General features: G+C 36.0%; 1 protein-coding gene across 4 annotated transcripts in view; it reads right to left on the minus strand.

The window, feature by feature from the left end:
• Positions 1-6,388: 6,388 nt before the first annotated feature.
• The window catches only part of LOC131437657 (band 7 protein AGAP004871), a 261,028-nt gene continuing 243,223 nt past the window's right edge, over positions 6,389-24,193 (minus strand). For all 4 annotated transcript variants that reach the window (XM_058607145.1, XM_058607146.1, XM_058607148.1 and 1 more), the window contains 5 exons: positions 17,148-17,257; positions 16,058-16,130; positions 15,871-15,953; positions 15,544-15,803; positions 6,389-15,466 (listed from right to left, as the gene is read on the minus strand). In XM_058607145.1, coding sequence (XP_058463128.1) covers positions 15,166-15,466; positions 15,544-15,803; positions 15,871-15,953; positions 16,058-16,130; positions 17,148-17,257 — 827 coding nt within the window. In that variant the 3' untranslated portion in view covers positions 6,389-15,165. The remainder of the gene's footprint in view (positions 15,467-15,543; positions 15,804-15,870; positions 15,954-16,057; positions 16,131-17,147; positions 17,258-24,193) is intronic.

Genomic DNA, 24,193 nt, shown 5'->3' on the forward strand with positions numbered 1-24,193 from the left:
AACGACGGTCATTAAAATAATTTCATGAAAACTAAACACAGCGAAGAATGTTCACACGAAAAATACATGCTGATTAATAGAAAAGGTATCATTTTATTGCTAGGTGGATTAAGCCCGGTTTATGCTACCATCTGGTGTTGAAAACTCGTGATTAACCCTAGAATCATGGAATAAACTTTATTTAACTTTATTTTATTCATTTCTCAAAATCCAACGGTGTCGAAGCAATACACGCTTTTTATCGTTTTTTTCGATTTTCCGTGTAAATTTCTGTGCATTGTAACGACGGTCTGGTTAGTACTTTCAAAGGTTCATATCGTGCTGAACCCAGTAATTATTGAATGTTCTCGATTATGTGGAAAACAAAATTATTATTGCTTCTCACAAATGAATTGTCTGTGTGAGGTTAAACCAGAGGCTGAACCGGACACATAATTTTCGACTTGCTTAATGGATACCTGAAATATACCCAAGTATTGATAGCTATATTTCCTTTCTATACTAAATCACTCATTAAAACAAGATTAAGTATAAATTTAGGTAAAATGTTCTTTGTATATAGCGAAGTAATCAAAAAGTCTTCTATAAAGACTCTAAAGTCAGTTTGAACGTGAATTATTAGGTACAGCATGGCGTCAAATTTCGAGACAGTACCTATATTTTCGGCATGCTGGATTATGTCTCACGAAAGGTTGAAACGAACCGATAATTCATTCGAACATGGTCTCATTTTCTATACGCTCATTAAGATATCTTCAATCCAGTGATTTTTTAATGATTTCAATAACGTGGACAACAAAATTATTATTACGTCTCGAAAATGAATTATCTGTACCGGGCTAAGCCGATTTTTGTCGTGGATTATCAAGACAGAAGTGCTTCAATAAACTTAGTTCTACTATTGGCAGTGTAGCACCATCCTATGGTACTGCAAAAAAACTGGTATAACGAATTCAATCATGGTCGTAGTTCGCTTGCCGGTGAATTCTAAGGAAAGGTCGTCCAAAACCAGTTGTTTTGCCAGAAAATATCAATGTTGTGAATAATGGAAGATCGCCATATGACGTATGGTGAAATAAAGGTGGTGTATAACATCTACAGTCAGTCTATAGTCCTGACTTGGCCCCTTACGACTTATATTTGATCCCTTCCGTGAAAAAAAACTGCATGGCGAACGATTAAATATTCCCGAAGAAACTGTTGAAGCGTTCAAAAACCATGTTTTGGGGTACCTCAAGAAGAGTGGAAAAAATGTTATGAAATGTAATGCAATGTTATGTCTACATCCAGCCACCGACTGGCACCAGTAGAGAAGGTGACAAGCGATTATAAATACACTCTCCTACTCAGTGCTTGAGCGGAAAATAGGTATACAGCGAGAAGACTAGTGTTTGGTGGACAGAGAAGATGTTTGAATGTATGGTACCGGTCGGGTGACGGCCAGGATGTAGCCCATGTGTGATTGGCATTTTAGAGTGTCTATAACAATATTCAGAGTGGCGAAATGGTAGCGCGTGTGCACGGAATGCATAAGAACGCAGGTTCGAGTCCTGTCTCCGAGCGTATCTTTTTCCAATAAATCATCTTTTCTGTTAAGTTTTTCATTCATTTGGCTTCTCCAATATACGTTTCCACTCAGTCATTTCAAAACTGAATAACACCATTTCCGATCAAATATAAACTGTTTTCATATTTGGATTAAATACATAAGTAACAACCCTCGTATAGCGAAACAATCAAAAAGTCTTCTATAAAGACTCTTAATTTAGTTTAAACATGAATTATTTGGTACGGCATGGCGTCAAATCTCAAGACACTGCTTTTATTTTCGGCGTGCAGGATTATGTCTTACGAAAGGTTTTAACCAACCGGCAATTCATTCGAACGTGGTTTCATTTCCTTTGTGCATTCCGGCTTAGCCCCGGTCTCCCTTACATCTCATTCAATTGGCTATATGCACCGAAGAAAACCTAGTAGGAAAGAAACCAGTAAGATTTCATCAAAAGGCATCCATCCAAAATTTAAAGTTCAATTTGAAATTTACATTGTTGGAACTTTTCTGAAATGAAGGAAAACAAGCGATTGAGAGACTCGAACCAAGAAATATTTGATCACAGCATACATCCTTTTATCGATTGAGTCACGGACACTAGTTGTCCGAGTGATAGTCGAATAGAAATCACGTACGAAACGTGTGAAACTCAATCAATTATGCCGAGAAAAAAAAAACAGTTGTTTGATAGAAAACCCAAGTAGCAAATGTAACTTATTGAAATTTCAAGAGGTTCCACAATTGTTTTAGAACTGTTTTTTTATGTTAGATATGTTCAGGAAGATTTTTAAATATAATAAAATCGGTTGTGCAAGTTATCACGGCTAAATTTTACAATACTACCGAAAAAATCACTACAAAACAATTTAAGGTACATCTAAAACAATTGTGCAGAAAATCACCAACGTTGCACTAGCAGTTATAGAAGCTCTGCAAAAAATTTCACATCGTCATGTAAAAACGAAGTAACTAAAACAATTGTTCAACTTATCAAACATTTTCCAAATGGCTGTCATAATTGGCATTGGGTATAATATGTGCCGAAATGGCTCTAGGTGAGATGAAAAAACTGCAACCAACTTCAGACTGCTGTCATTTCTAAACCGCTCGTCCCACAGCTGTCAGATTTATTCTAGTGACAGCTCATTATATTAGTTACAAGCGCACAAAAACATTTTGGTGGGAATTCTTCAGAAAAAAAGTTATTTGTGATGGAATTCAAGTGTGATAGTGTGATTGCTTTGCATTTGGCTGGAAAACCACAAGTGGCTATCGTTAGAGCCCTCCAGCATTTAAAAGTGAATAAATCTTTTGTGTCTCGTACCATCGCTCGTTACCGTGATACTGGTAGCGTAGCCCGACGTCAAGGAAGTGGACGAAAAAAAAACAGCAACATCGGCAGAAATGGTTCGAAAAGTGAAGAAGCGAATTGAACGAAATCCGCGTCGCAGTGGCCGAAAAATGGCTCGTGAGCTGAACATATCGCAATATGCCATTCGGCAAATATTGAAAAATGAGCTTGGACTAAAGCCATTGAAGTTCCAAAAAGTGCAAGATCTTACTGATGCGCAAAAAAAAGTTAGACTCGAAAAAGCTAAAGAGTTGCTTCGCTTGGCCGAAAGTGGTGAACTGCCGAATTTTGTTTTCTCCGATGAGAAACCATTCGTTATCCAGCAGTTTGTAAACAAACAAAATGATCGTGTTTACTTGCCAGAGAGGTCAGCTGAAAATTTGCAACTTCGGTTGGCCACCAGAACTCAAAAGCCGGCCATGGTGATGGTGTGGGCCGCCATAACAGCCGATGGTCGCTCGCCGCTCGTATTCATCGACCGTGGGGTCAAAATAAATGCGCAAATCTATCGCGAAAATATTTTGGAGGGAGTTCTGAAGCCCTGGGCACGCAAACATTTCGGCCGCAGACCTTGGACATTCCAACAGGACTCAGCACCATCGCACTCAGCACGCGCCACCCAAGAATGGTTAAGAAATGAGGTTCCTCGCTTCATTTCCACCGCACAATGGCCACCAAAATCTCCGGATGCCAATCCGTTGGACTATTGTGCCTGGGGTATTTTGGAAAGCAAGGTTGGCACTAAAAAATACCAAAGTGTCGATCATCTCAAGCAAGCGCTTCGCCGAGAATGGGACAAAATACCGCAGAGCCACTTTCGGGCAGCGTGTGATGGTTTCATTGGCCGTTTGAAGGCCATAGTTCGTGCCAAAGGTGGCCAATTCGAACAAATCTAAACCGATTCTCAAATTTGATGTTATTTCCGACATTTTTTGCTTTCATTCAATAAAATTTTAAAAAAAATGAAAAAATTATGGCGTTTTACTTTGTTGCAGTTTTTTCATCTCACCTTGTATATCTCGAGTGAAGGAAAAAATTAGTGAATTTATGCTCTCCGCAAGGCAAAAAATGATAAGCTGAATTGAAAACCTCACACTAAAAACTATTTTGCTGCCGAGTCCGCATAGTCTCGGCTGCCTCATGATATTTTAGGTAAGTGTGTGCAGTTTTCTTCATTTTAAGAAAAACAATTCGAAACTTGCAAATAAGTTGCACCAGATTTATCTGCTTGAAATGAACGCAAAACTTGCCGACATGAGAATATTATCATAAAAGTTTCAGAAATACAGCATTACATACACAATGATAACAAAAATCAAATCAGATAATTTGTATTCGGTTTTCATCTCGCGAATAAATAAACAGACCTGACATCACTTTTCAAAGATATTGAACGAAAAGTTAAGTTCATCATAGTTATATATTACCGCTTGAGCAACTTGTTTTTGCAACTAAAGCACATGGGCTCACCAAAATAAAAACAAAAATTTCTCTTTTCAATATTTACATGTTTATATTTTATTTTATTTAGGTAAAATAAATCATTACGTTGGGTGAACCATTTTCTTTTCAACACACTGTTACCCTCGATGCCATAATGGAAAATATTAAAGAAAAATTCATTCCAAGATTTTTCAGATTAATTGAAACATCAATATGATTAAAATCGGCTGAAAAGGTGTATAAATATTTGATAGCTTTCTATACATATTTTGAACACTATACCGATCATATTCTTTGAAAAGAATAGATTGTTATTTCCATAGAAATTGATGTGCAATCATCAAAACACGTACATTCAAAGGCGCTTGAAAATTTCATGCGTACGAAGACATGTTTCACCATAAAATTGCAGTTCGTTGTTGATTTTCTATTCACTAAAACATAGAAGATCAATTCTACAATATGTAGTATTACCATTTATTTATGTGCAGAATATTTTTAAAGTTCCATGTTTGTGTTACGAACAGTTGTTTTGAAAATCAAATGTGAAACTTATTCATTAGAAATTATGTTTGCTATGTTTTTGTAAACATCAATTCAATTCTTGTTTTCATTATGAAGTAGTTTCCATGAGTTTCACAATTGTTTTTTCGCTGATTTAATTGCAGCATTTGTAATGTGATCGATGCATGAGTTTTTGTATTAGTTGCACAATAATTGTGAATAAATGTTCGTGACAACGGAAACATTTAAAGATATGTTGCACAACAAAGAAAAATTGCGCTTTTTTCATAATAGAACAGTCACCAGAATAGTAATATAAACTAAATTGATAAATTGCACAATCAGTAGAAAAATACAGGACAGCAACATAACGTGCTACTTGGGGAATACGTTGAATTTATTTTGAAATATTTTGCATAGAAAATTAATTGGATATAAACACAATATACATGTAAATTAATTATTTGAAATTTATACCACATCGAATGGAAAATTATGTCTAATACATTTCCGTTTGAATGTTCAAATGCCTGTGTATAGCTCAAAGTTGCCATATATTGAAAATATTTCTATAGAGAGTGAATAATTTAGAAAAAAAACCACTTACCTTCCTCTGAAATACCATAAGCTTAAAAAGTTCAACATTTCATTCATGCAGCAAAGTAACAGTTTCACAAATCAATAATAACTCCATTGTTTGAAAAAATGTATTTATATTTTGATTCGTCACATGAGTTTCCGTTGTATTTGCATAACACTAAAAGATTTGATAACTATTATCGTGTATTTGTTTCAGCTTTCGTAATAGAAAATCTGCCAACAGTTCAATTTAGATGGTTTGAATTATGTTCTCAACTGCAACTGTGCTCCGTTCTCGTCGAGTTCATACGTAGATATGGAACTGAAATCTCCGGTAAAAACAAACCAAAGCCCTGCCTGACAAGTACAATCTGCTGACATATACATATACATATATATATATATATATATATATATATATATATATATATATATATATATATATATATATATATATATATATATATATATATATATATATATATATATATATATATATATATATATATATATATATATATATATATATATATATATACTTCGGTACTCGGTACTAACGGTTAACAATTCTTCGTTAAATTCCACGTGACATCTAACATTTTCTCTTCTCTACTTATATTTGACACAGTTCAGAGTGTGAATAAGAAATGATTCTCATATAAAATAGTTTGTCCTTATGACCAATGCTTCGGCAGCTAATCGTATCCTGAATGTCTTTTATGTTGTCATTTGTTCGGTAATATGTGATTTTCATCATGTCTATAATAAGAGCTACAAGTGTACACCTTTCTTTCAAGATGAAAAAACTTTGAAAATATGTTTGTTTTGATAATGCTATCCATTACAGTACATTTACCTGTGCCTTCAGTTTGATAAAACTTTACAAATACATTGATAGAGGTTGTGAATGATAAAAATGTTTTTTGCTTTTTTTGCTAATGATGCAAGAATTTTGTTTCTTTTTATTTATTTTTTTTCATTTACTTTATAATATCCATTTTAACATCGACAATGTTGATTAACCCTACACCAGTGCGGTGCTTCTGCTTAGCTAGACTTCAATAAGATTACTTCTTTGGTACGATTTTAATAAAACGACAATACATGACAACATTTACATTGACTTTCCACACTTAACAGAAGAAAAAATCGGTTCGTCACTAAACGTTACAACTGATGTGATTGATTTTTTTAAGTGATTTGGTTGTTATTTGCGTTTGCTTTGCAACATTTTTTTGTTAGTTTTTATTTTGAAATGCCTTATAAGTAGATTCTTGTTCAATGTGAATTTGTTTTACTTTTAAAGCTTATATCACCTTTAACGAGTTTGTTTGATTTATTGGTCATCATTTGCAGCTTACGTTGCACTCATATTTACGGTTATCTAGTTTTTATCTATTGTTTTCTATGAATGACTGTTTTTTCTATCGAATTCGTTATGTTTTTTCTTCGTTTGGCTAACTAGCGATGTTGAAAATGCTATCAGTTCCCAAGTATAGTATTGTAATCCATTTTTTTTCATTCATTATGCTTTCCGTTTTTCTTTGCTCTGAAGCATTACCAATGTATATATTTTAAAACCAGAACTCATGGGTTCAACTTAATAAATAACACGTGCGGTTGCATTTGCATTCCATAAAACATTGTATAAAACGGAACCCTTCCGGTTCCACTACTTTGATTCGGTGCTTAATCAAATTGTGTGTGCCAACCAAATTAGGATTGTCGAGCCGGTTGTAAACATTCACAATAAACAAGAGTATTAATTTCCATGATACCAAATTGGATTTATTACATTGAATAAAATACAAATGGTACAATGACATAATTCTCTTGAAAAAAAAAACTAAAAGTCAATTATAATCATCTCTCTCATCAACTGTCCGATACACGAGTAATGAACAAAAAGTGAACGAAATGGAGATGGATATGAATTCATTCCTACGACAGATGTATATTTTTTAATCTCGAGGTATGATAACGAGGTCGACCAAAATAAATCTCGTTAACTCTGCAATCTGGAGTACGATGCGGAGTAAAGTGCAAAAAAAAACATGGATCTGTAATTATTATATCAACATTTCTGTTCCCGTTATTTTGATGTATATTTTTTTATTTTTGCATACTATTTAAATGAGGAAAATTCAAATTCAATTCAAAGGTGTTGAATTATACGTATTATATTGGGAGGACAACTTAGTTCGGTCCGATTTCAAAAGATGGCTCTGGCTGTTATAAATATTGAACAGTAACAGTTGATGTCGATAGTTTCAAGAGGTTAGACATCTGTCATCAATATTCAATTCATATTGCGTCGAGTTTTTTTTTGCGGGAAGTTTTAGTTCTCTGTTTTAATTGGGAGGGAAGTGCAGCTGAAGCGCTGAAGTGTATGGAAATAATGCTGATAAATCAGATTTGGACATCCAAAAAAATAATCGAGGACCAACAGTTGGAGGCATTACTCCATGAAGATCCGAGTCATAAGCCAAAGGAGCTTGAAGAATCGTTGTAAGCTACCCAATAAACAGTTGCTGTACGATTAACATTCATGGGAATGATTCAAAAGCAAGGCAGGTGGGTGACGGAGTACAAGCAAACACATGATAAAGTTATTCACCGGCATGACAACGCTCGGCCTCATGTCACAAATGTTGTGAAAAAAATATTTGGAAACACTCTAGTGAGACATTTTGTCGCACCCGCCATATTCTCCAGACATTGCTCTTTCTGATTACTGGTTGTTCCGACGGATGCAGCACGATTTTTACTTCGGTTTACTTCTTTCGCAGAAATCGAATATTTGCTTCAGATTTAGATCACCTCAATAGACGAGACATTTTTTCGAGATGAAATTGGAAAATTTTTTGAGAGATAAGGAAAAGTAGTCACGATACTTATCTTAATCCTTAAATTCTTTTAATTTTGAAATAAATGCATTTTTGACCCAAAAAAAACGGACCGAATTAATTTGTACTTCCGATATCTCGATTCGAGAAAAAAAGAAAAACATCCGCCTGTTTGCAACAGAATATAAATCGTTAGAATTCTTTGGAACATTGTTTTACTTACATAGAAGCAAAGTAAACTGAAATAAAACTAAATATTCAAAAGAATTACATTTCTAAAATTTTCAATTGAAATGTACTTGGAGAAAAAATACTTCATCGCGGGGATATTACGAATTAGCAGTTGGTCAAACTGAATCGTGAAAACAGGACAATACACACAACACAATGACACAAAACGCAACTCAAAAAATACTGAGAATAATAAAGTAATGATCCCTTTCTCATAATCGTCGATGTGAAGAATTGATACAAATTCATTTTTAGAAAATTACCCACTACTTCCGGCATTTCAAAGCAAAGCAAAGTCTTGGTATTAAATTCCTTTATCCAATTTGGCTTTTCTGTTTCAGTACAGAATCATTGCATGGCTGGTGCTATGATTCTACTGACACTAAGAAAAGGATTCCAGGTCGAGATTCGAACATTCGACAACTGGCTTATAAGATCATTGAATCGCCGACCCTTGCTTTCTCAAACCGAATTTTGGAGAAGGTATGCTGCCTATACTTACATATCAGTCCCATATCCATTTTCATCATTTTTTGTTTGCTTGATGGATGAGGTTTAATATATGTACTTTCATAAATTGCATTAATAAATGTGGGTTTGTTCAGCAAAATGTGAAAAAAAGATCAATTCTTTTCTGTCCCATATAAAAAAAGTCAAAACATAATATTCTGCAAAGTATCACTTATACAGTTTTCGTATTTGAACATACACGCGGGTGACTCTGGCTCCGAGTAAAACAAACACGTGAAACGCGTCCTAAACAACAGCTTATAAAAAAAAACAAACAAACTCGCATGGATGTATTGGTGCGACCCGAGAAAAATTTCAGAGCGAAACTACGCGATTGGAGAGCGTCTAGAGCGTCCCAGGTTGCTAGTGCAAACATATCAAACGTTGTTTGGGCGACTCTGGGTCAGCTTTCGAGCTACTCTGATCAATAAACGAAAACGGTATTAGAGGGTCATAACACGATCCAAAATTTTTGCAGAGTTTGTGTAGCCATTCTACATAAGAAAGGCAGAAATAATAATATTTACTTGGACATGTAAAATCTACCACGTTAAGCTTACCAGCAAATGAGTGGGAATATCAGAAAAAGTTAGCCGCAATAGTACATCACCACATTGTTTATGTTACCACTGTTACTACGTATGAATTAATTCCCAAACAACGTAATCTTTTTACATGAACCTACTTCGTAAAACGAGGTTTTTACATAAAATGAAAACAATTTCCGGGTAACTGATATTCCTTGGAAACCACTCCAATATACATATTTTTGGTACAGGTCTGAAGAGAGGTAAGCGATGTCTGGGGTCATTTCGAAATCCAAGATGGCGATTCCCGGTTTATTGGTATTAATTAAAAACTCCTATAATTATGCTACTTTTGGAACGGATTTAAACACAAAATTTACATCTTACTAGATGCACATAAAAGGAGTGTCGTGATTAACTAACATTCACAATTGAAAGCATGCAAAGATAAGTCCTATCATAACCTTCACAGTTAATTTAGCTGAAGATTACATCCATACAGACGTAAAATTTATTTTTACATGTTAGAGGCTATAATAATGTGTTATCACCGAATAAATTACGGCATGCTTGAATTTATGTCAAGCGTAAATTTCATTTTTTCTACGAGTGTAGATCCAAGAAAACCAATGTTCGAAAACCCTTACAAAATGGGTATTTTCGAGAGGGGCTCACTGAACAGATGCCGAAAAAAAAAGGTTTGAAGTGGTTTCGAATTCCAAGATAGCAACCTTCGGTTTGTCAATATTCTTCAAAACCCCTTAGAATAAGAGTATTTTCGGAATGGACTTGATGACTGGATATCAGAAAACAAAGTTAGAGCTCGTTTCGAAATTCAATATCGATATTCCTTGAAAACCCTTACCCATACATTGCACAGTGGTTCAAAAGCACAATTTGACGCTCCTAATTGATAACTCATAGGATCGTGGTTTTTGAGGTACTGTATCTTCAGCAAAGTTGCTCAGAATGATAGACGCCATCTTTTGGCAAATTTTATTTATGTGATTAGTCCCCCTAAAAGTTAAATACAAATTCTCAGAGCCAACATAGGGGCTAAGTTACTTCGATAAAGTTGTGCAGAAAGTTATTTCAAACAAGTTTGCTGAAGGTACTATTCCCGTAATTTCAGTGTAATTCATGATATAATGAATTTCCTGAAAAGGGTGTCAAAAAACCAGTTTTTGTAAGAAAACATATATATTTAAAATTTATATGAGTTTTTCATGTTATACAAAGTTTTTCGTCTTTAAAAACTACACAACTTTCTCAAACATACTATGCTACTATCATTTTAGTTCAATGAAATAGAGCCATTTTTCATGACTTTTTTAACAAAATTCCAACTTGTCTATCATCAAAAGGCGCAGAAAGGTGCAGATGAGACTACTTACATATTGAACTACTTCAAAAGAGCTTTCATACCGTGGTTGAGTTACTCGTCTGCGATCGTCTGCAGGCGAGATATGTTCTTTTCAAATATCCTTGTCCTTGACATTTGCAATGATTAGGTTCATTGTATATCAGATCAGATTTATTTTATTTAAAAAAACATGAATAATTGCTCTATTTCATTAAAATGTCATGATAGCAGCATAGAATGTTTGAGAAAGTTGTGTAGTTTTTAAAGATCAAAAACTTTGTATAACATGAAAAACTCATATATATTGAAAATATATATGTTTTCTTACAAAAACTGGTTTTTTATACCCTTTTCAGAAAATACACTATATCATGAATTATACTGAAGTTACGGGAATAGTACCTTCAGCAAACTTGTTTGAAACAACTTTCTGCACAACTTTGTCGAAGTAACTTAGCCCCTATGTTGGCCCTGAGAATTTGTATTTAACTTTTAGGGGGATTAATCACATAAATAAAATTTGCCAAAATATGGCGTCTATCATTCTGAGCAACTTTGCTGAAGATACAGTACCTCAAAAACCACGATCCTATGAGTTATCAATTAAGAGCGTGAAATTGCGCTTTTGAACCAGGTTTTTACGTGAAACTAAAACGATTTCCGGGTAATTGATATCCCATGGAAACCACTACAATATGCGTATTTTTGGGATAAGTTTGAAGAGAAAATTCGGGAAAACGATGTTTGAGATCGTTTCAAAATTCAAGATGGTGACTTTCGATTTATTGACATTCCTTGAAAACCCCAAAACCCTTTAGAATAAGAGTATTAACGGAAAGGGTTGAATATCAGAAAACTATATTTGAGCTTGTTTCGGAATTTAATATGGTGACTTCCGGTTTATGGATGTTCTTTGAAAACTCTTACTCATATTGTAAGGGTTGTCAATGTATATCAATAAACCGGAAGTTGCAATCTTCGACCTTAAACATTATTTAAGGCTTCTATTCATAGAATCCGTTCCGACAATGCCGCATTCCTGGATTTCGGATCAACCTCAAACCAGTGTTGGTGATTGCCGAAAATTTGACAGAAGCTGCTATATTGCTATCTATATTGTATACAACATTTTCAATCCGGTAGAAGATGCTACAAGAACTCGAGTCCCTCAATGCATGAGCCGCGAGAGAATTTTTCTACATTTCTTCGCTCCACTTCCACTTCATACTCTGAGTATTTCACGGCCCTTTAAAAATGTACAGTCGGATAATGATCGTTCCTGTGTGGAATTTCCCAAGAGAGAATCGCAAGTTGACAATTATCGCAGAAAATCGAATCGATGATTCAACTTGATGATTCTCATACTAGGTTGCAATATTGCAAAACTCTTATGTGGAGCATTCACAGACATTTTCATAGACACAACTTATACAAAGGTTATATGCACATAGTTAGAATAAGCGGCAATAGTAAAATGATTCTATCGCAATTATCAACTTCCTGTATAGAATCGGATCGCGACCGTTTGTTGCTTCAGAGAGGATCCCCACAGCAGCGTGCTAACTTTTGATTCTCAGAAATGTCATCTAGAGAAATTCGCTCTCGCACGGCTCTGTCTATTCTATGTTAAATGAGCCATGCCGGGTTTTTGTTGTTTCGATGATATCCGTATCTCTTTGATGGCACTGATTTAATCGTGTGAAGAGTTGCCAGTGAGCGTTCTTTGATACGATAAAAGCCATCCTTGTCTCAAACATCGTTTTACGGCTTCCATCCATACATTCCGAAAATATTCCCGGACAAACTTTTTTTACGAAGTGAATTCCAAATAACGTTAAATTTCTTTACGAACTAACTCGATTTACGAACCCCCGTTTAGTTCGTAAGTAGAGGTTTCGGTGTATGTCTAAAGGATGTATCGTCAGCGAGATTTTTTCAAAACTTTTCCCCGGTCCCATAATCGCATATTTTATTCCATTTTCTTTTTATTCATATGAAGCCATCGAGCTCTTATGTAAGTAGTCATTTTCTTTTTGATTGAATCATAAACTTGTATCTTTTCATGACATTTTGACATTCGATCCAAAATCCTAGTCCGGGTTGACGGCATAGTTCACAGATTTGTGTGTGAATTTGATTTTTTTTTAGATTTTGCTACACAGATCACAGATTTGATCAAATTTTACATATTTTTACAGCTTTTTATGAATATTTAATCAAAATGTAAGTATTTCAAAATGCTTTTCACATATTATGATCGAATACCTGCAACACATATTTTTCAAGTTGAAACACAGATTTCAATATGACAGCTCTGATTTACGGTTCAATGCATAGGGAGCTGATCTTACAAACCAGTTGTCGTATGTTCGATTCCCAACCTGGAAGGATTCTTAGTGTCAAAAGGATCGTAGTAGTAGTAAAGCAATGATTCTGTCCGCTACATGGACGAAATTCTAGAAATGAGTGAAACGAGTCATGATTTGAAGAAAAGAGTGTATTTTCATATTATGATAATACACCATGACTAAGTTTTCAAATCATGAACCATTTAGACTAATTTCGCTAAAATTCAAGCGTAACGCACCTCTTGTTGATGGATATAACTTCGGGTGTGTTTCTGCTACAATACTGATCTTTGCTACGTAACTCAGGCGCTATATTTTAAAAAAAATGCATATTTTGAATATAATGTAAATAATATGGTGTGATGATCGTATTTCTTACGCGATTGCTTGAATTTTGCTTAACTGATGTATCAAATGCTATTTCTTATATAACGTGTAAATCAAGCCTCATGAAAATTAATTTCATATCGATTATAAACCGCGGAGTGATATTTAATTTCTCTGAAAACATCGTCTAATTCGAAATATTTAGTAGGATCAATACAGCCTGTGTTGTCATATCTATTAAAAAAGTTCAATAAAGTGGTTGAACTGAGTAATTTTTCTGGCTTTCATTGTATGGTGTTCCAGTTTTATAGTCGAATTTATTTTTCGATTAACGCTAGCTCTAGGACTATAATACTAACAGCAACAGTAAAATCAAATATTCAAGAATACATTCAGGTATATTCATACAAAATATAGCGTTGATGTTTTCCAAATGAAAGACGTCCGCTTCTTACCTATTATGATGTTCGTTCTCTGTCAGCCGGAGGATAAACAATACAATTTCTAATCGGTCAATTAATATTTCTCGAAATCAAGTAAACATTTCAAGTAGGTTTCGAGGCAGAAGATTCAAAGTGATATCCGGGTAGAAAATTGGAGTAACGAGTTTAGAATGAAATACAAAGTAACGGATTTTCTGACCATGATTAATTTTCATGGTAGAAGACTTATTGCACATGTTTTGAATCCTTTTGATAAAAAAAAATCATTAAAAATTATCAAGACTTAATGTGAAGTTAAAGAGATTGGTCTCATGACTTTTCAATCATGACAGCAGTAACGGATTTCTTTCCGTGTAAGAATCGGCTGCGATGTCTGTTGAAACAGAAAGACCAAATTCCACAAAAGGAATGTAATGTCAGGACTTTGCTTTTTCCAAAATTTTAAATCCAAAAATTTTTTTAAAATGTTATGCTAATAAAATATGTACGTGTGTTTTTTTTCCTCAGAAACCAATAAAAATCGCCATTTGATTGCAAAATGGAAAGAAATAACCATATATATTTAGTAAGTGGGTGTATTACACACTAAATATATGAAATTTAAATGATAATTGTATAAAAATAACGAGATTTCATTGTGCATTTATCGAGACTTACCAAAGTGACCAAGCATTTGCTGTTGCATCGTGTATTAAAAGCAATACGTATAAAATTTCCTACATATAAATAATGATAGCATAGCCTTTCTGGCTTTTTTACATTTCCCCACGTGACTAAAATTTTTGAGACCTACTAAGCAAAAGAACCTAATAAGAATTTTCAAATGACTTGATATGAAAGAAAAATTAAACGGTTCATTGTAAGTAAAAACAATAGTTCCTTATCTTCAACTGCGGTTACACCAGCACTATCCATCTCTGTACGAAGCAATGAATGTTTGTGTTTTGCGCCCTACAAGGGCAACTACTACATGGCCGCACACTACACACGGATATTTATAGGAAAAGGAAATAGTCTTCATAACTACGGTTGTTCTTTCAATAGGAAAAGTATCCGGCAAAAAATGATGAGTAATGAAACGTTAGGAGAACACTTTCCGTGGGTCAGCCTGTTCAGCCCGTGCCCGTCTCTCGCGAGTGACTTACGTATGCGAGTGCGATGCGGCGAAAGTTTCCTTCGACTTCATGAAGTATGTCAGAATATCGATTGGCAGTGGGAAAACGATGGTCGAGTTCTTCTCCGCTGAGATGGTGTTCAGTGTCTGGAGGTAGCGAAGCTGCAGGGCGGCCGGCGAATCACCGATCACTTCGGATGCCTCACGCAAAGCCCGTGAAGCCTTCTGTTCACCCTCGGCAGCTATTACCTTGGCCCGGGCCTCACGAGCAGCCTCGGCTTCGGCCGCCATGGCACGCTGCAACTGAACGGGGAGACGGACGTCCTTGCTGTGTGAAGGATAATTTAATTTATTTATTAGAATGAAACTTTTCACCGAGAAGAACAGCGCAAACACGATACTCACATTTCCACTCGCTCCACCTTAATGCCCCATGCCTCGGTTGCCTCGTCCAGGGAAAGTTGCATGCTACCGGAGATTGTCATCCGCTCGCTCAGAATTTCGTGCAGATGCCGGGTACCCATCGTGTTCCGTAGCGTTGTCTGGGCCAACAGGCGGGTCGAGTGATGAGCATTTTCCACGTTGGCAATCGAGACAGTTGCATTCGAGACACGGTAGTACACGACTGCATCCACCGACACCGTAACGCTATCCTTTGTCAAAACCTGTATAGGAAAAGATGAAGCAAGCTGATTTTGGATGAGTTCATTACGGGGTTGTGTGAAAATCTACCTCTTGCGGTGGGACATCGTACGTACGAGTACGCAAATCGACACGTGCATAGGCGTCGATGCATGGCAGGATAAAGAAGATACCTACGTGGAGGAGAGCGTGAAAACCAAAAGGGGGTGGAAATTAGTCGCAATTGGATTCATCTATTAATAGTTCATAATCGTCGAACGAACGGATTTTATCATACCTGGCCCTTTAGCTCCACCCTGCACTAGGCGACCGAGCCGGAATATCACAGCACGCTCGTACTCCTGCACAACCTGGAATGGTACAAAACGAAGATTTCAATTCCATTTCCTGGCAGTGGATATTTTGCGCATGGCGACAAAAAAAAACCGGTATTCACGAAAATGAAGCCTTTGTGACGCATTTTCTCGTTTTCTTTCGAGAAAACTTCGGTAGCAGTTTTCTCTTTCATTGCCGCCAGACATCCGCACAAGAATTTTTTTTTACTAAACAGCACGACACACCGAGGATAGACAATACAGAAACTCGCCCTGCAACGGATAATCTCGTTAATTTATTCTTGGTCAAGTAAAAGTTCACACCAAAACTCAACAAAACTGCCGTCGAGAGTTTGGTGGCAACGAAAACTTCCTCTACGGCGCCTTCGAGACGTGTCTCCGTTTGTTGGTGAATAGCACAGCTTACCCCCGAGGTTACGTACTCGCACAAATTGCTGCTATTAAGTTGGTGCTTGTTTTAATTAAAACATAAAATTCTTCTTTCCAGTAGCAGCGGACCTTTGAAGCCATAAATAGTAACAAAGTGTACCGAGTTTGTGTTTTTTTTGCCATATCCTCACGAGAACAAAATTACTTTGCAGCTCATATACATACTAATTCATAGCCATGCCACAGGCTGCTCTCCATACCGAGGGTGGCGAGAAGCTCGTACCCACAAGGCCGCAATCGACTATGCGGGATGACTGAGTGCGACAGGCTTCACCAGCAGAAAAAAAAGTCCGGACAAATTTTTCATGAATTATTCGGTGTTTCCCAAAATAGTTTCATCTTTTCAGCCAAGCCGACAGTTTTCAGAACGAAAACAGCAGTTATCTTCAGTCTATTTAATTCCACGCTTCATTAGACTCACAAATGTAGCTACAAAATCGTATCCTTTGCCATGCCACCACCCCCTCAGCGAGCGGGTACGAAAATATGAACCGTACAACATTTGGCACACAATCTGGCCAACGCCATTCCGGCCGGATTTGTAGTTGCTCCGAGCTCCGAGCTGGCATTGGATCAAATTAAACTTTAAAGTTTTAAACTTACCTTGAAGCACACCAACAGACTGAAGGGCATCGTCAGAACCACAAGCACCCAGGACAGAAAGATCAGGATCCGGCCGCATGTTGAAGCTTCCCCGTTATGTTCTTCCTCGGCTGCAAGCGGAATAGAGAAAGAAAAGACAGAAGAAAAAAAGTTTGCATGAAATGAACTGTTCTCACTGGGGTCTTGAAACTTTGATTACGTGTTTTCCAAGTGGAAAACAATACTCGAGGCCAACGGTGGTGGCTCGCGTTCGATATTGATTTCCCCGTCCATGAAAGTATGATGCGACCTTATAATTAGTGTTCCGCAAGCCAGCAGGTTTCGATTTTCACGGACACCGATATTCGCTGGTTTGGTGGAGTGGTTGGTTAAAAAAAATGAATAATGGTGTAATGATGCCTTTCTCATATCTCATATTTTTATTTATAAATGTATGGTATTCTTCAAAATAATCTTCTTTGATCCTTGGATAACAAAAAGGTTTGTCCATAAGCAAATACGAGGTCTGTTCAAAAAGTTCCCGGAATTTTTTAATTGCGCGGAATTTTTTTATTGTGTTGGTACATATGTCCCTAATGTATGGTGAAATTTTCAGCTGTATTCATTGTTTACATTCTGTCTTGTAGCGGCTGGTGTAGACGTGTTTTTTTGAGCTCGGCGATTTTTGTTAGTATAAACAATGGAAGAATTGAAGAGTCAAGTGCCGAACGAAAACGTTGTTTTCGGCTTATACTGGCCGATTCAGGTATGGTCATTTAGGGGTTAGCCTATGTTTGTGCTTAGGGCACATAATCGTTTTTACTATTCTTTACGTTTCGTCTTTGACTCGTCAGTGCAGAGCAGTTCAAATTGAATAGTAAAAACGGTTATGTGCCCTAAGCACAAACATAGGCTAACCCCTAAATGAAAAAACAAGTGTTTACGAGTGGTATAAGCGTTTCCAAGATGGCCGCGAAGACGTTGAAGACGACGAACGCTTCGGTCGACCCAGCACGTCAATAATCGATGAAAATGTGGGAAAAGTGGAAAAAATGATTATGGATGATCGCCGAATCACTATTAGAGAAGTTGCTGATGAAGTTGGCATATCAGTTGGCTTATGCCATCATATTTTTTCAAATGTTTTGGGCATGAAACGAGTGGCAGCAAAATTCGTTCCAAAACTGCTGAATTTTGATCAAAAAACAAACGCATTACCATCGCTCAGGAGCTGTTAAACCTCCTTATTCACCAGATATCGCTCCGTGTGATTTTTTCCTGTTCCCAAAGTTGAAGAGACCCATGAAAGGACAGCGTTTTTCATCGATTGAAGAGATAAAGGCAGAATCGCTGAGAGTGCTACAGAGCATTACAAAAAGTGACTATCAGGGGTGTTTCGAAGACTGGAAAAAACGCTGGCATAAATATATTTTATCCAGGGGGGATTACTTTGAAGGGGACCATATAGATGTAGACGAATAAATAAATATTTTTTTTAGAAAAATGAGAATTCCGGGTACTTTTTGAACAGACCTCGTATACCCTAAAAAGTGAAACAGTATTCGGGTCGATTAGGCCATCTCTGAGAAAACGAAGTGAGTTCCACTATTGCAGGTACTTCCAAAACCGGAATTCGGGAACCGGAATAATCGAAGCCGGTTCGAGAAAAGAGACTGGAATCCATTGTTGAGTCTGTGGCTACAATCTCCGGTCGGTAATCGAAAACCTGGAGCCAGGAATTTTTACCTGAGTTTGTGCTGACCGATTTGCACATCCGCTATCCCTGAGAAAGTGGGTTTGATTCATTTTGGAATATATGACCACTATTTCTGGTGCTTCCAAAATCGGAAACCGGGAAGCAGGACAGCAAGGATGTTTGATTATCTATTGATAATGGTTACCTATTTGACTACACCCAAACCTCCTTTTACGAACACTTTTTATACGTTACCTCTTTTTACGTAAGTCTTTTAACGAGATAAATCCCAAATAACGTAAACTTTTTTTACGAACCTACTTCGTAAAAAGAGGTTTTGGCATACATCGAAAGCGATTTCCGACTCCATGAAAACTACTACAATATGGGTATTTTCGGAACGGGGTTAATGAGTAGATGTCGGAAAACGATATTTGAGGTGGCTCTTAAATCCAAGATGGCGACTTCCGGTTGATTGATATTCCTTGAAACCCCATTTAATATGGGTATTTTCGGAACGGAATTGATGAGTCAATCAATCTCTTTCCGAAAGTATCCATATTGTATAGGGATTCCAAGGAATATCAGCAAACCGGAAGTCGCTATATTGGATTTAAGAACCACCTCAAACATTGTTCTCTGACATCTACTCATCAATCCTGTTCCGAAAATACCCATCATGTAAGGGTTTTCAAGGAATATCAAGAAACCGGAAGTCGCCATTTTGAATTTCAAAACTACCTAAACATCGTTTTCCGACATCTACTCATCAATTCCGTTCCGAAGATACCCATATTGTTAGGGGTTTTAGGCAATCACTTACTCTTCATATCCGTTCCGAAAATAACCGGTTGATGTGATGCGCGGTTTCCACATTAATTACCTAAAACTTTTTTTACGAACCAAATCCCAAATAACGTAAACTTTTTTTACGAACTACCTCTTTTTACGAACCCCCGTTTAGTTCGTAAATGGAGGTTTTGGTGTAGTTTCGAGGCCGGATAAGAATTTTATTTGTGATTTCGCCGTTTTTAGTGTCGGTATAACATTTTTAAACACACTTTACTCTATAATTCCGGAACCGGGAATCGGAATCCGGATGATATTTAAACGTTTTGTATGGGACCATGAGATCTTTCATTTGAACTAAAGTTCGTTCCTCGGTAATTTGAAATAGCAATTTTTTACACTAATTACCCTGCAATTCCGGAACTGGTTCAGTAACTTTGTATGGGACAATTGAATCAAAGTTCGTGCTGTCTTTGAAAAAAATTTATTTTAATTTTTTTGCGCATATCACCCTGTAATTCCGGAACCAGGAGTCGGATTCGCATAAAATTGATGAACTTTGTATGGGGCTACAAGACCTTTCATTATGAATTATAAGTTCATGAAAATCGGTTCAGCCACAGTCCTTGAGACGATTTGTGTGCAATTTTTTGTACGTTTAGGTTGGTTGGTTGTAGATAAAAATTTGGTAATTTTGATACATTTTTCGGAAAATACCATAAAAACCTCCTTTATTCCACCTAGTAGTGTAATGATGACTTTCTCATGAAAATCATGTTTTCATAAATATTACTAGGGGACGGGTATAGTATGATGGGTAAGTCCATGCCTTCACGCAGCCCGCCTGGGTTCGATTCCCAACCCCGCACATAGGGTCAGAAAGTTTTTCTGATCCGAAGAGGCGAATGACCTCAAGGTTAAAACCTCTATAATCGAAAACAAAAAAAAATAGTACTAGGGAGCTTTTCGATCTACATGACGTTATAAATTTTAAACACATTTCACTCAGCTGTTCCGAAACCGAAAGTTGCATCCGAACGGAAATCGTTCGCGGTCTATGAGGCCATAAAACCTTTCGTTTGGCTCTAAATTTGTGAAAATCTGCTCTGCTGTTTCGGTGAAAATGAAGAGAGTTCCGGTTTTAAGTTTTTGACCACCATTTCCTGGATTAGTGTAGAATTCCAATTTCAAATTACTTACTCATTTGTCTCAAAGATGGCGTGACCGGTTTTACAAACTTAGAATCAAATGACTGGTTTTATGGTCTTATATGAAACTTCAGAATTTTATTTTGATCTGACTTCCGGCTCCGAAGTTATAGCGTAAAGTGCGATAAAAATTTTATACCATCACAAAAAACGTAAAAATCGTGGTGCTCGGTTTCCGATCCCGGAGGCACCGGAAATAGTGGTCATATTTTCCCAAATGGATCTCACTCACTTTTCTCAGAGATTGTTTGACCAATTTTCACAACCTTAGGATCAAATGAAAGGTCTTATGGTACCATATCAAATTCCTGGATATCATGTGGATCCGATTTCGGTTCCAGAATTATATGGTAAAATGTATTGAAAAAATATTCCACAATCACTTAAAGGGGCGAAACAAAATAACGTAAAAAAAATCTAAATCGGTCTATAAACTACTCCAATCGCTAGCCATTATGAGTATACGACCAAACAAACCGATTTCGGTTATTCTTTCAAGAATCGCAGAAAATTATTTTGAAGAATACTACAGTGTTATATATGATAGTATTATTGATATGAGAAAGGCATCATTACACCACTAGGTGGATTAAAACAAGTTTTAAATTATCGCTCTAAATAACGGGTTACGATTTTATACACACTAAACTAAATCTTATATCTACTTATGGGATCATAGTACCTTTTATTTGAATTTAAGTTTGTAAAGTAAACGCAAAACCGGTTTACCCAAAACCAGTGTAGGGGGACGGATATAGCGTGATGGGTAAGTTGATGCCCTTTCACGCAGCCCACTTGGGTTCGATTGCCATCTCCGGGTCATAGGGACAGAAAATTTTTCTGACCCGAAGAGGCGAGGGACCTTAAGGTTAAAACCTCTATAATCGAAACAAAAATAAAACAGTGTATATGGATATCAACTAACCAAACCTGTTCAGTTGAAGCATTATACGGTTGTTTCAAGATATTTTGCTAGATTTTTTTGTGCCATGAATAATACGCCCCAGAAAATGAAATTTTTATCGATTTATTAACTTTTAGTTGGTTTGACGTAAAGTCGCCATAATTAATTTCAGTTTTGCAATGACTGAATGAAAATATATATTGAAGAAGCCAAATGAATGAGAAAGTCTCAGAAAAGATGATTTTTTGGAAAAAAGATACGCTCAGAGACAGGACTCGAATTTGCGTTCTTATGCTATCCGTGCATACTCGTTTTACCATTTCCGCCCCTCTGAGCTGTGGTAGACACAGTATCAGCCTGTATTTCCGGAACCGGAAGTCGTAATCGGATTGGTAGGGTTATATAACATTATAGGATCTTCAATTAAAGATAAGCTTGTGAAAATTGAAAAGGCGGTGTCTAAGAAAATCGAGAAAGGGTAAAATCCAGGTAAAATTCAATCGAAAAATGCGACCTTTAATATGAATCTAAGGTGAAGAAAACCGGTAGAGCGGTCTCTGAGAAAATCGATTGCACTTTTCTTTCTTTTCGTGCACATTTTACCCCGTAAGAAAAAATTGAGTGCACATTTTTGTTATATACACATACCCAAGTAACAATTTTTGTTACGCTAGCTTATTTCTGACTAGTTTGCAACCAGAAATTTAAGTTATTGTTACTAATATCTAACCACTTGCGTGACACAAATAGCGCAGTTTCTACTAGTTGTTAAGTCGGTTAAAAATAAGTTGTCGTTACGTTGCAATGTCATACTGAAATAACTTATCATTCCATAACTTGAAAATAACTTGTGTTCCAGTAAACTAGTTGAAACTTAGTCACCATCGACATTATAAACAATGAATGGATCCAGAGAACTTTTCTATCAGCAATAAAAAGTTAGTTAAGTACTTGAAATCACAAACTTGATACAAGGTAAAAATTTCACAACGATTTTAAAATTGTCGAGCGGAATTAAATTTTAATTAACTGTTTTTTATGCACCTTCAATCTAAATTTGTTTATGAAGGTATGAACAATAAACAACGAAAGAACTCTTTGTTCAGATTGCTCAAAATTAATTCTAGTAGAGTGATTTCTCATTATTTTAAATTCATATATTGTAATATAACAATCGAAGTTTAATCCATATATTGTTTTCTTCGAGTTTATGATAGTGCATAGAATAAAAATGACTATTCTGCCTTTCATTATTTTCCCCAAAAAGTAGTTTTGAAAAAAGTAATATCCTGGTTTTATTTATGTTTTATACACTTCCTGCGACTCCATAGTATGATCGCCATGTTCAAGCCAACAAAAGTTTTTTTGGTTGTATTTATTTTTGGTACCGATAGCTATCTGAATCTTACGTATTTATAATGGTTTCGCAACCTTTTTTCAACTAGTAGCTAAAACTATAGCTGTGATAGAAAATATGTTAGAATTAAGTAACGATAACTTACAAATGATAGTTAGTTCAATGTTTATGTTATAAAGAAATACTACCGTCACCTTGTTTTAACCAGTTTAACATAAAACACATGTTCGTGCTCTTGTTGCAACATAGTTGGGCTAAGTGGTATTAGAACTAGTTACGGGTTGCTACTATTTGAGTCAAATAATCTTATTTTCAACTAGTAGCTAGAAGCATAGTTGTTATTAAAGATATGTTTAGATTAACTAACGATAGCTTAAAAATTATATTTAATTCAATATGACAAAAATATATGGTGATTTGAAACCTAAATAACTATTTCGTAACTAGTTATGTTATGAAGAAACATTGTTGTCACCTTGTTTTAACCAATATAACTTAAAAAAACATATTCGTGCTCTTGTTGCAGCATAGTTTGGACTTAGTCGTATCAGAACTAGTTGCGCGTTACTACTTGGGTATATAAGGGAAAGGCAAAAACTGTGCAACATTGAATAATTTCACAAACAAACCGTTTTTATGTGTCAAATCCATACAAAAAATCGCATATTTCCCGATACCTGTTATTACATTCAAACCAGATAAATATGATTGTTTTTAGTACCCTGTGAGTAAATAGATCTGAAAAGACCGACGAAAATAATACCAGAAATGAAAATTTGCTATGAAAGTACCGCTGGCACTAGAACCTGTAACTTTTCTTATGCTGTTACCGTAACTAAGCTCAGTTTTGGCAATGGCTGAGTAGAAACATATATTGGAGAAGCCAAATGAATGGGAAATTCACAGAAAAGATGTTTTTTTAAAGAATTTACACTCATAGACAGGACTCGAACCCTCTTTCTTACGCAATCCGGGCATAGGCGTTACGATTTTAGCCACCCTGAGCTGTTGTAGACACGGCTCTACCAAAAGACTCAAAAGACTGGGTCTGAGAGAAAATGAAACTTAGAAAATAACCACATTGTGCAAAACTCGGTGCAAATGAAAATTCAG

The sequence above is a fragment of the Malaya genurostris genome, chromosome 3, assembly GCF_030247185.1.
Source record: "Malaya genurostris strain Urasoe2022 chromosome 3, Malgen_1.1, whole genome shotgun sequence".
Lineage (NCBI taxonomy): Eukaryota > Metazoa > Arthropoda > Insecta > Diptera > Culicidae > Malaya > Malaya genurostris.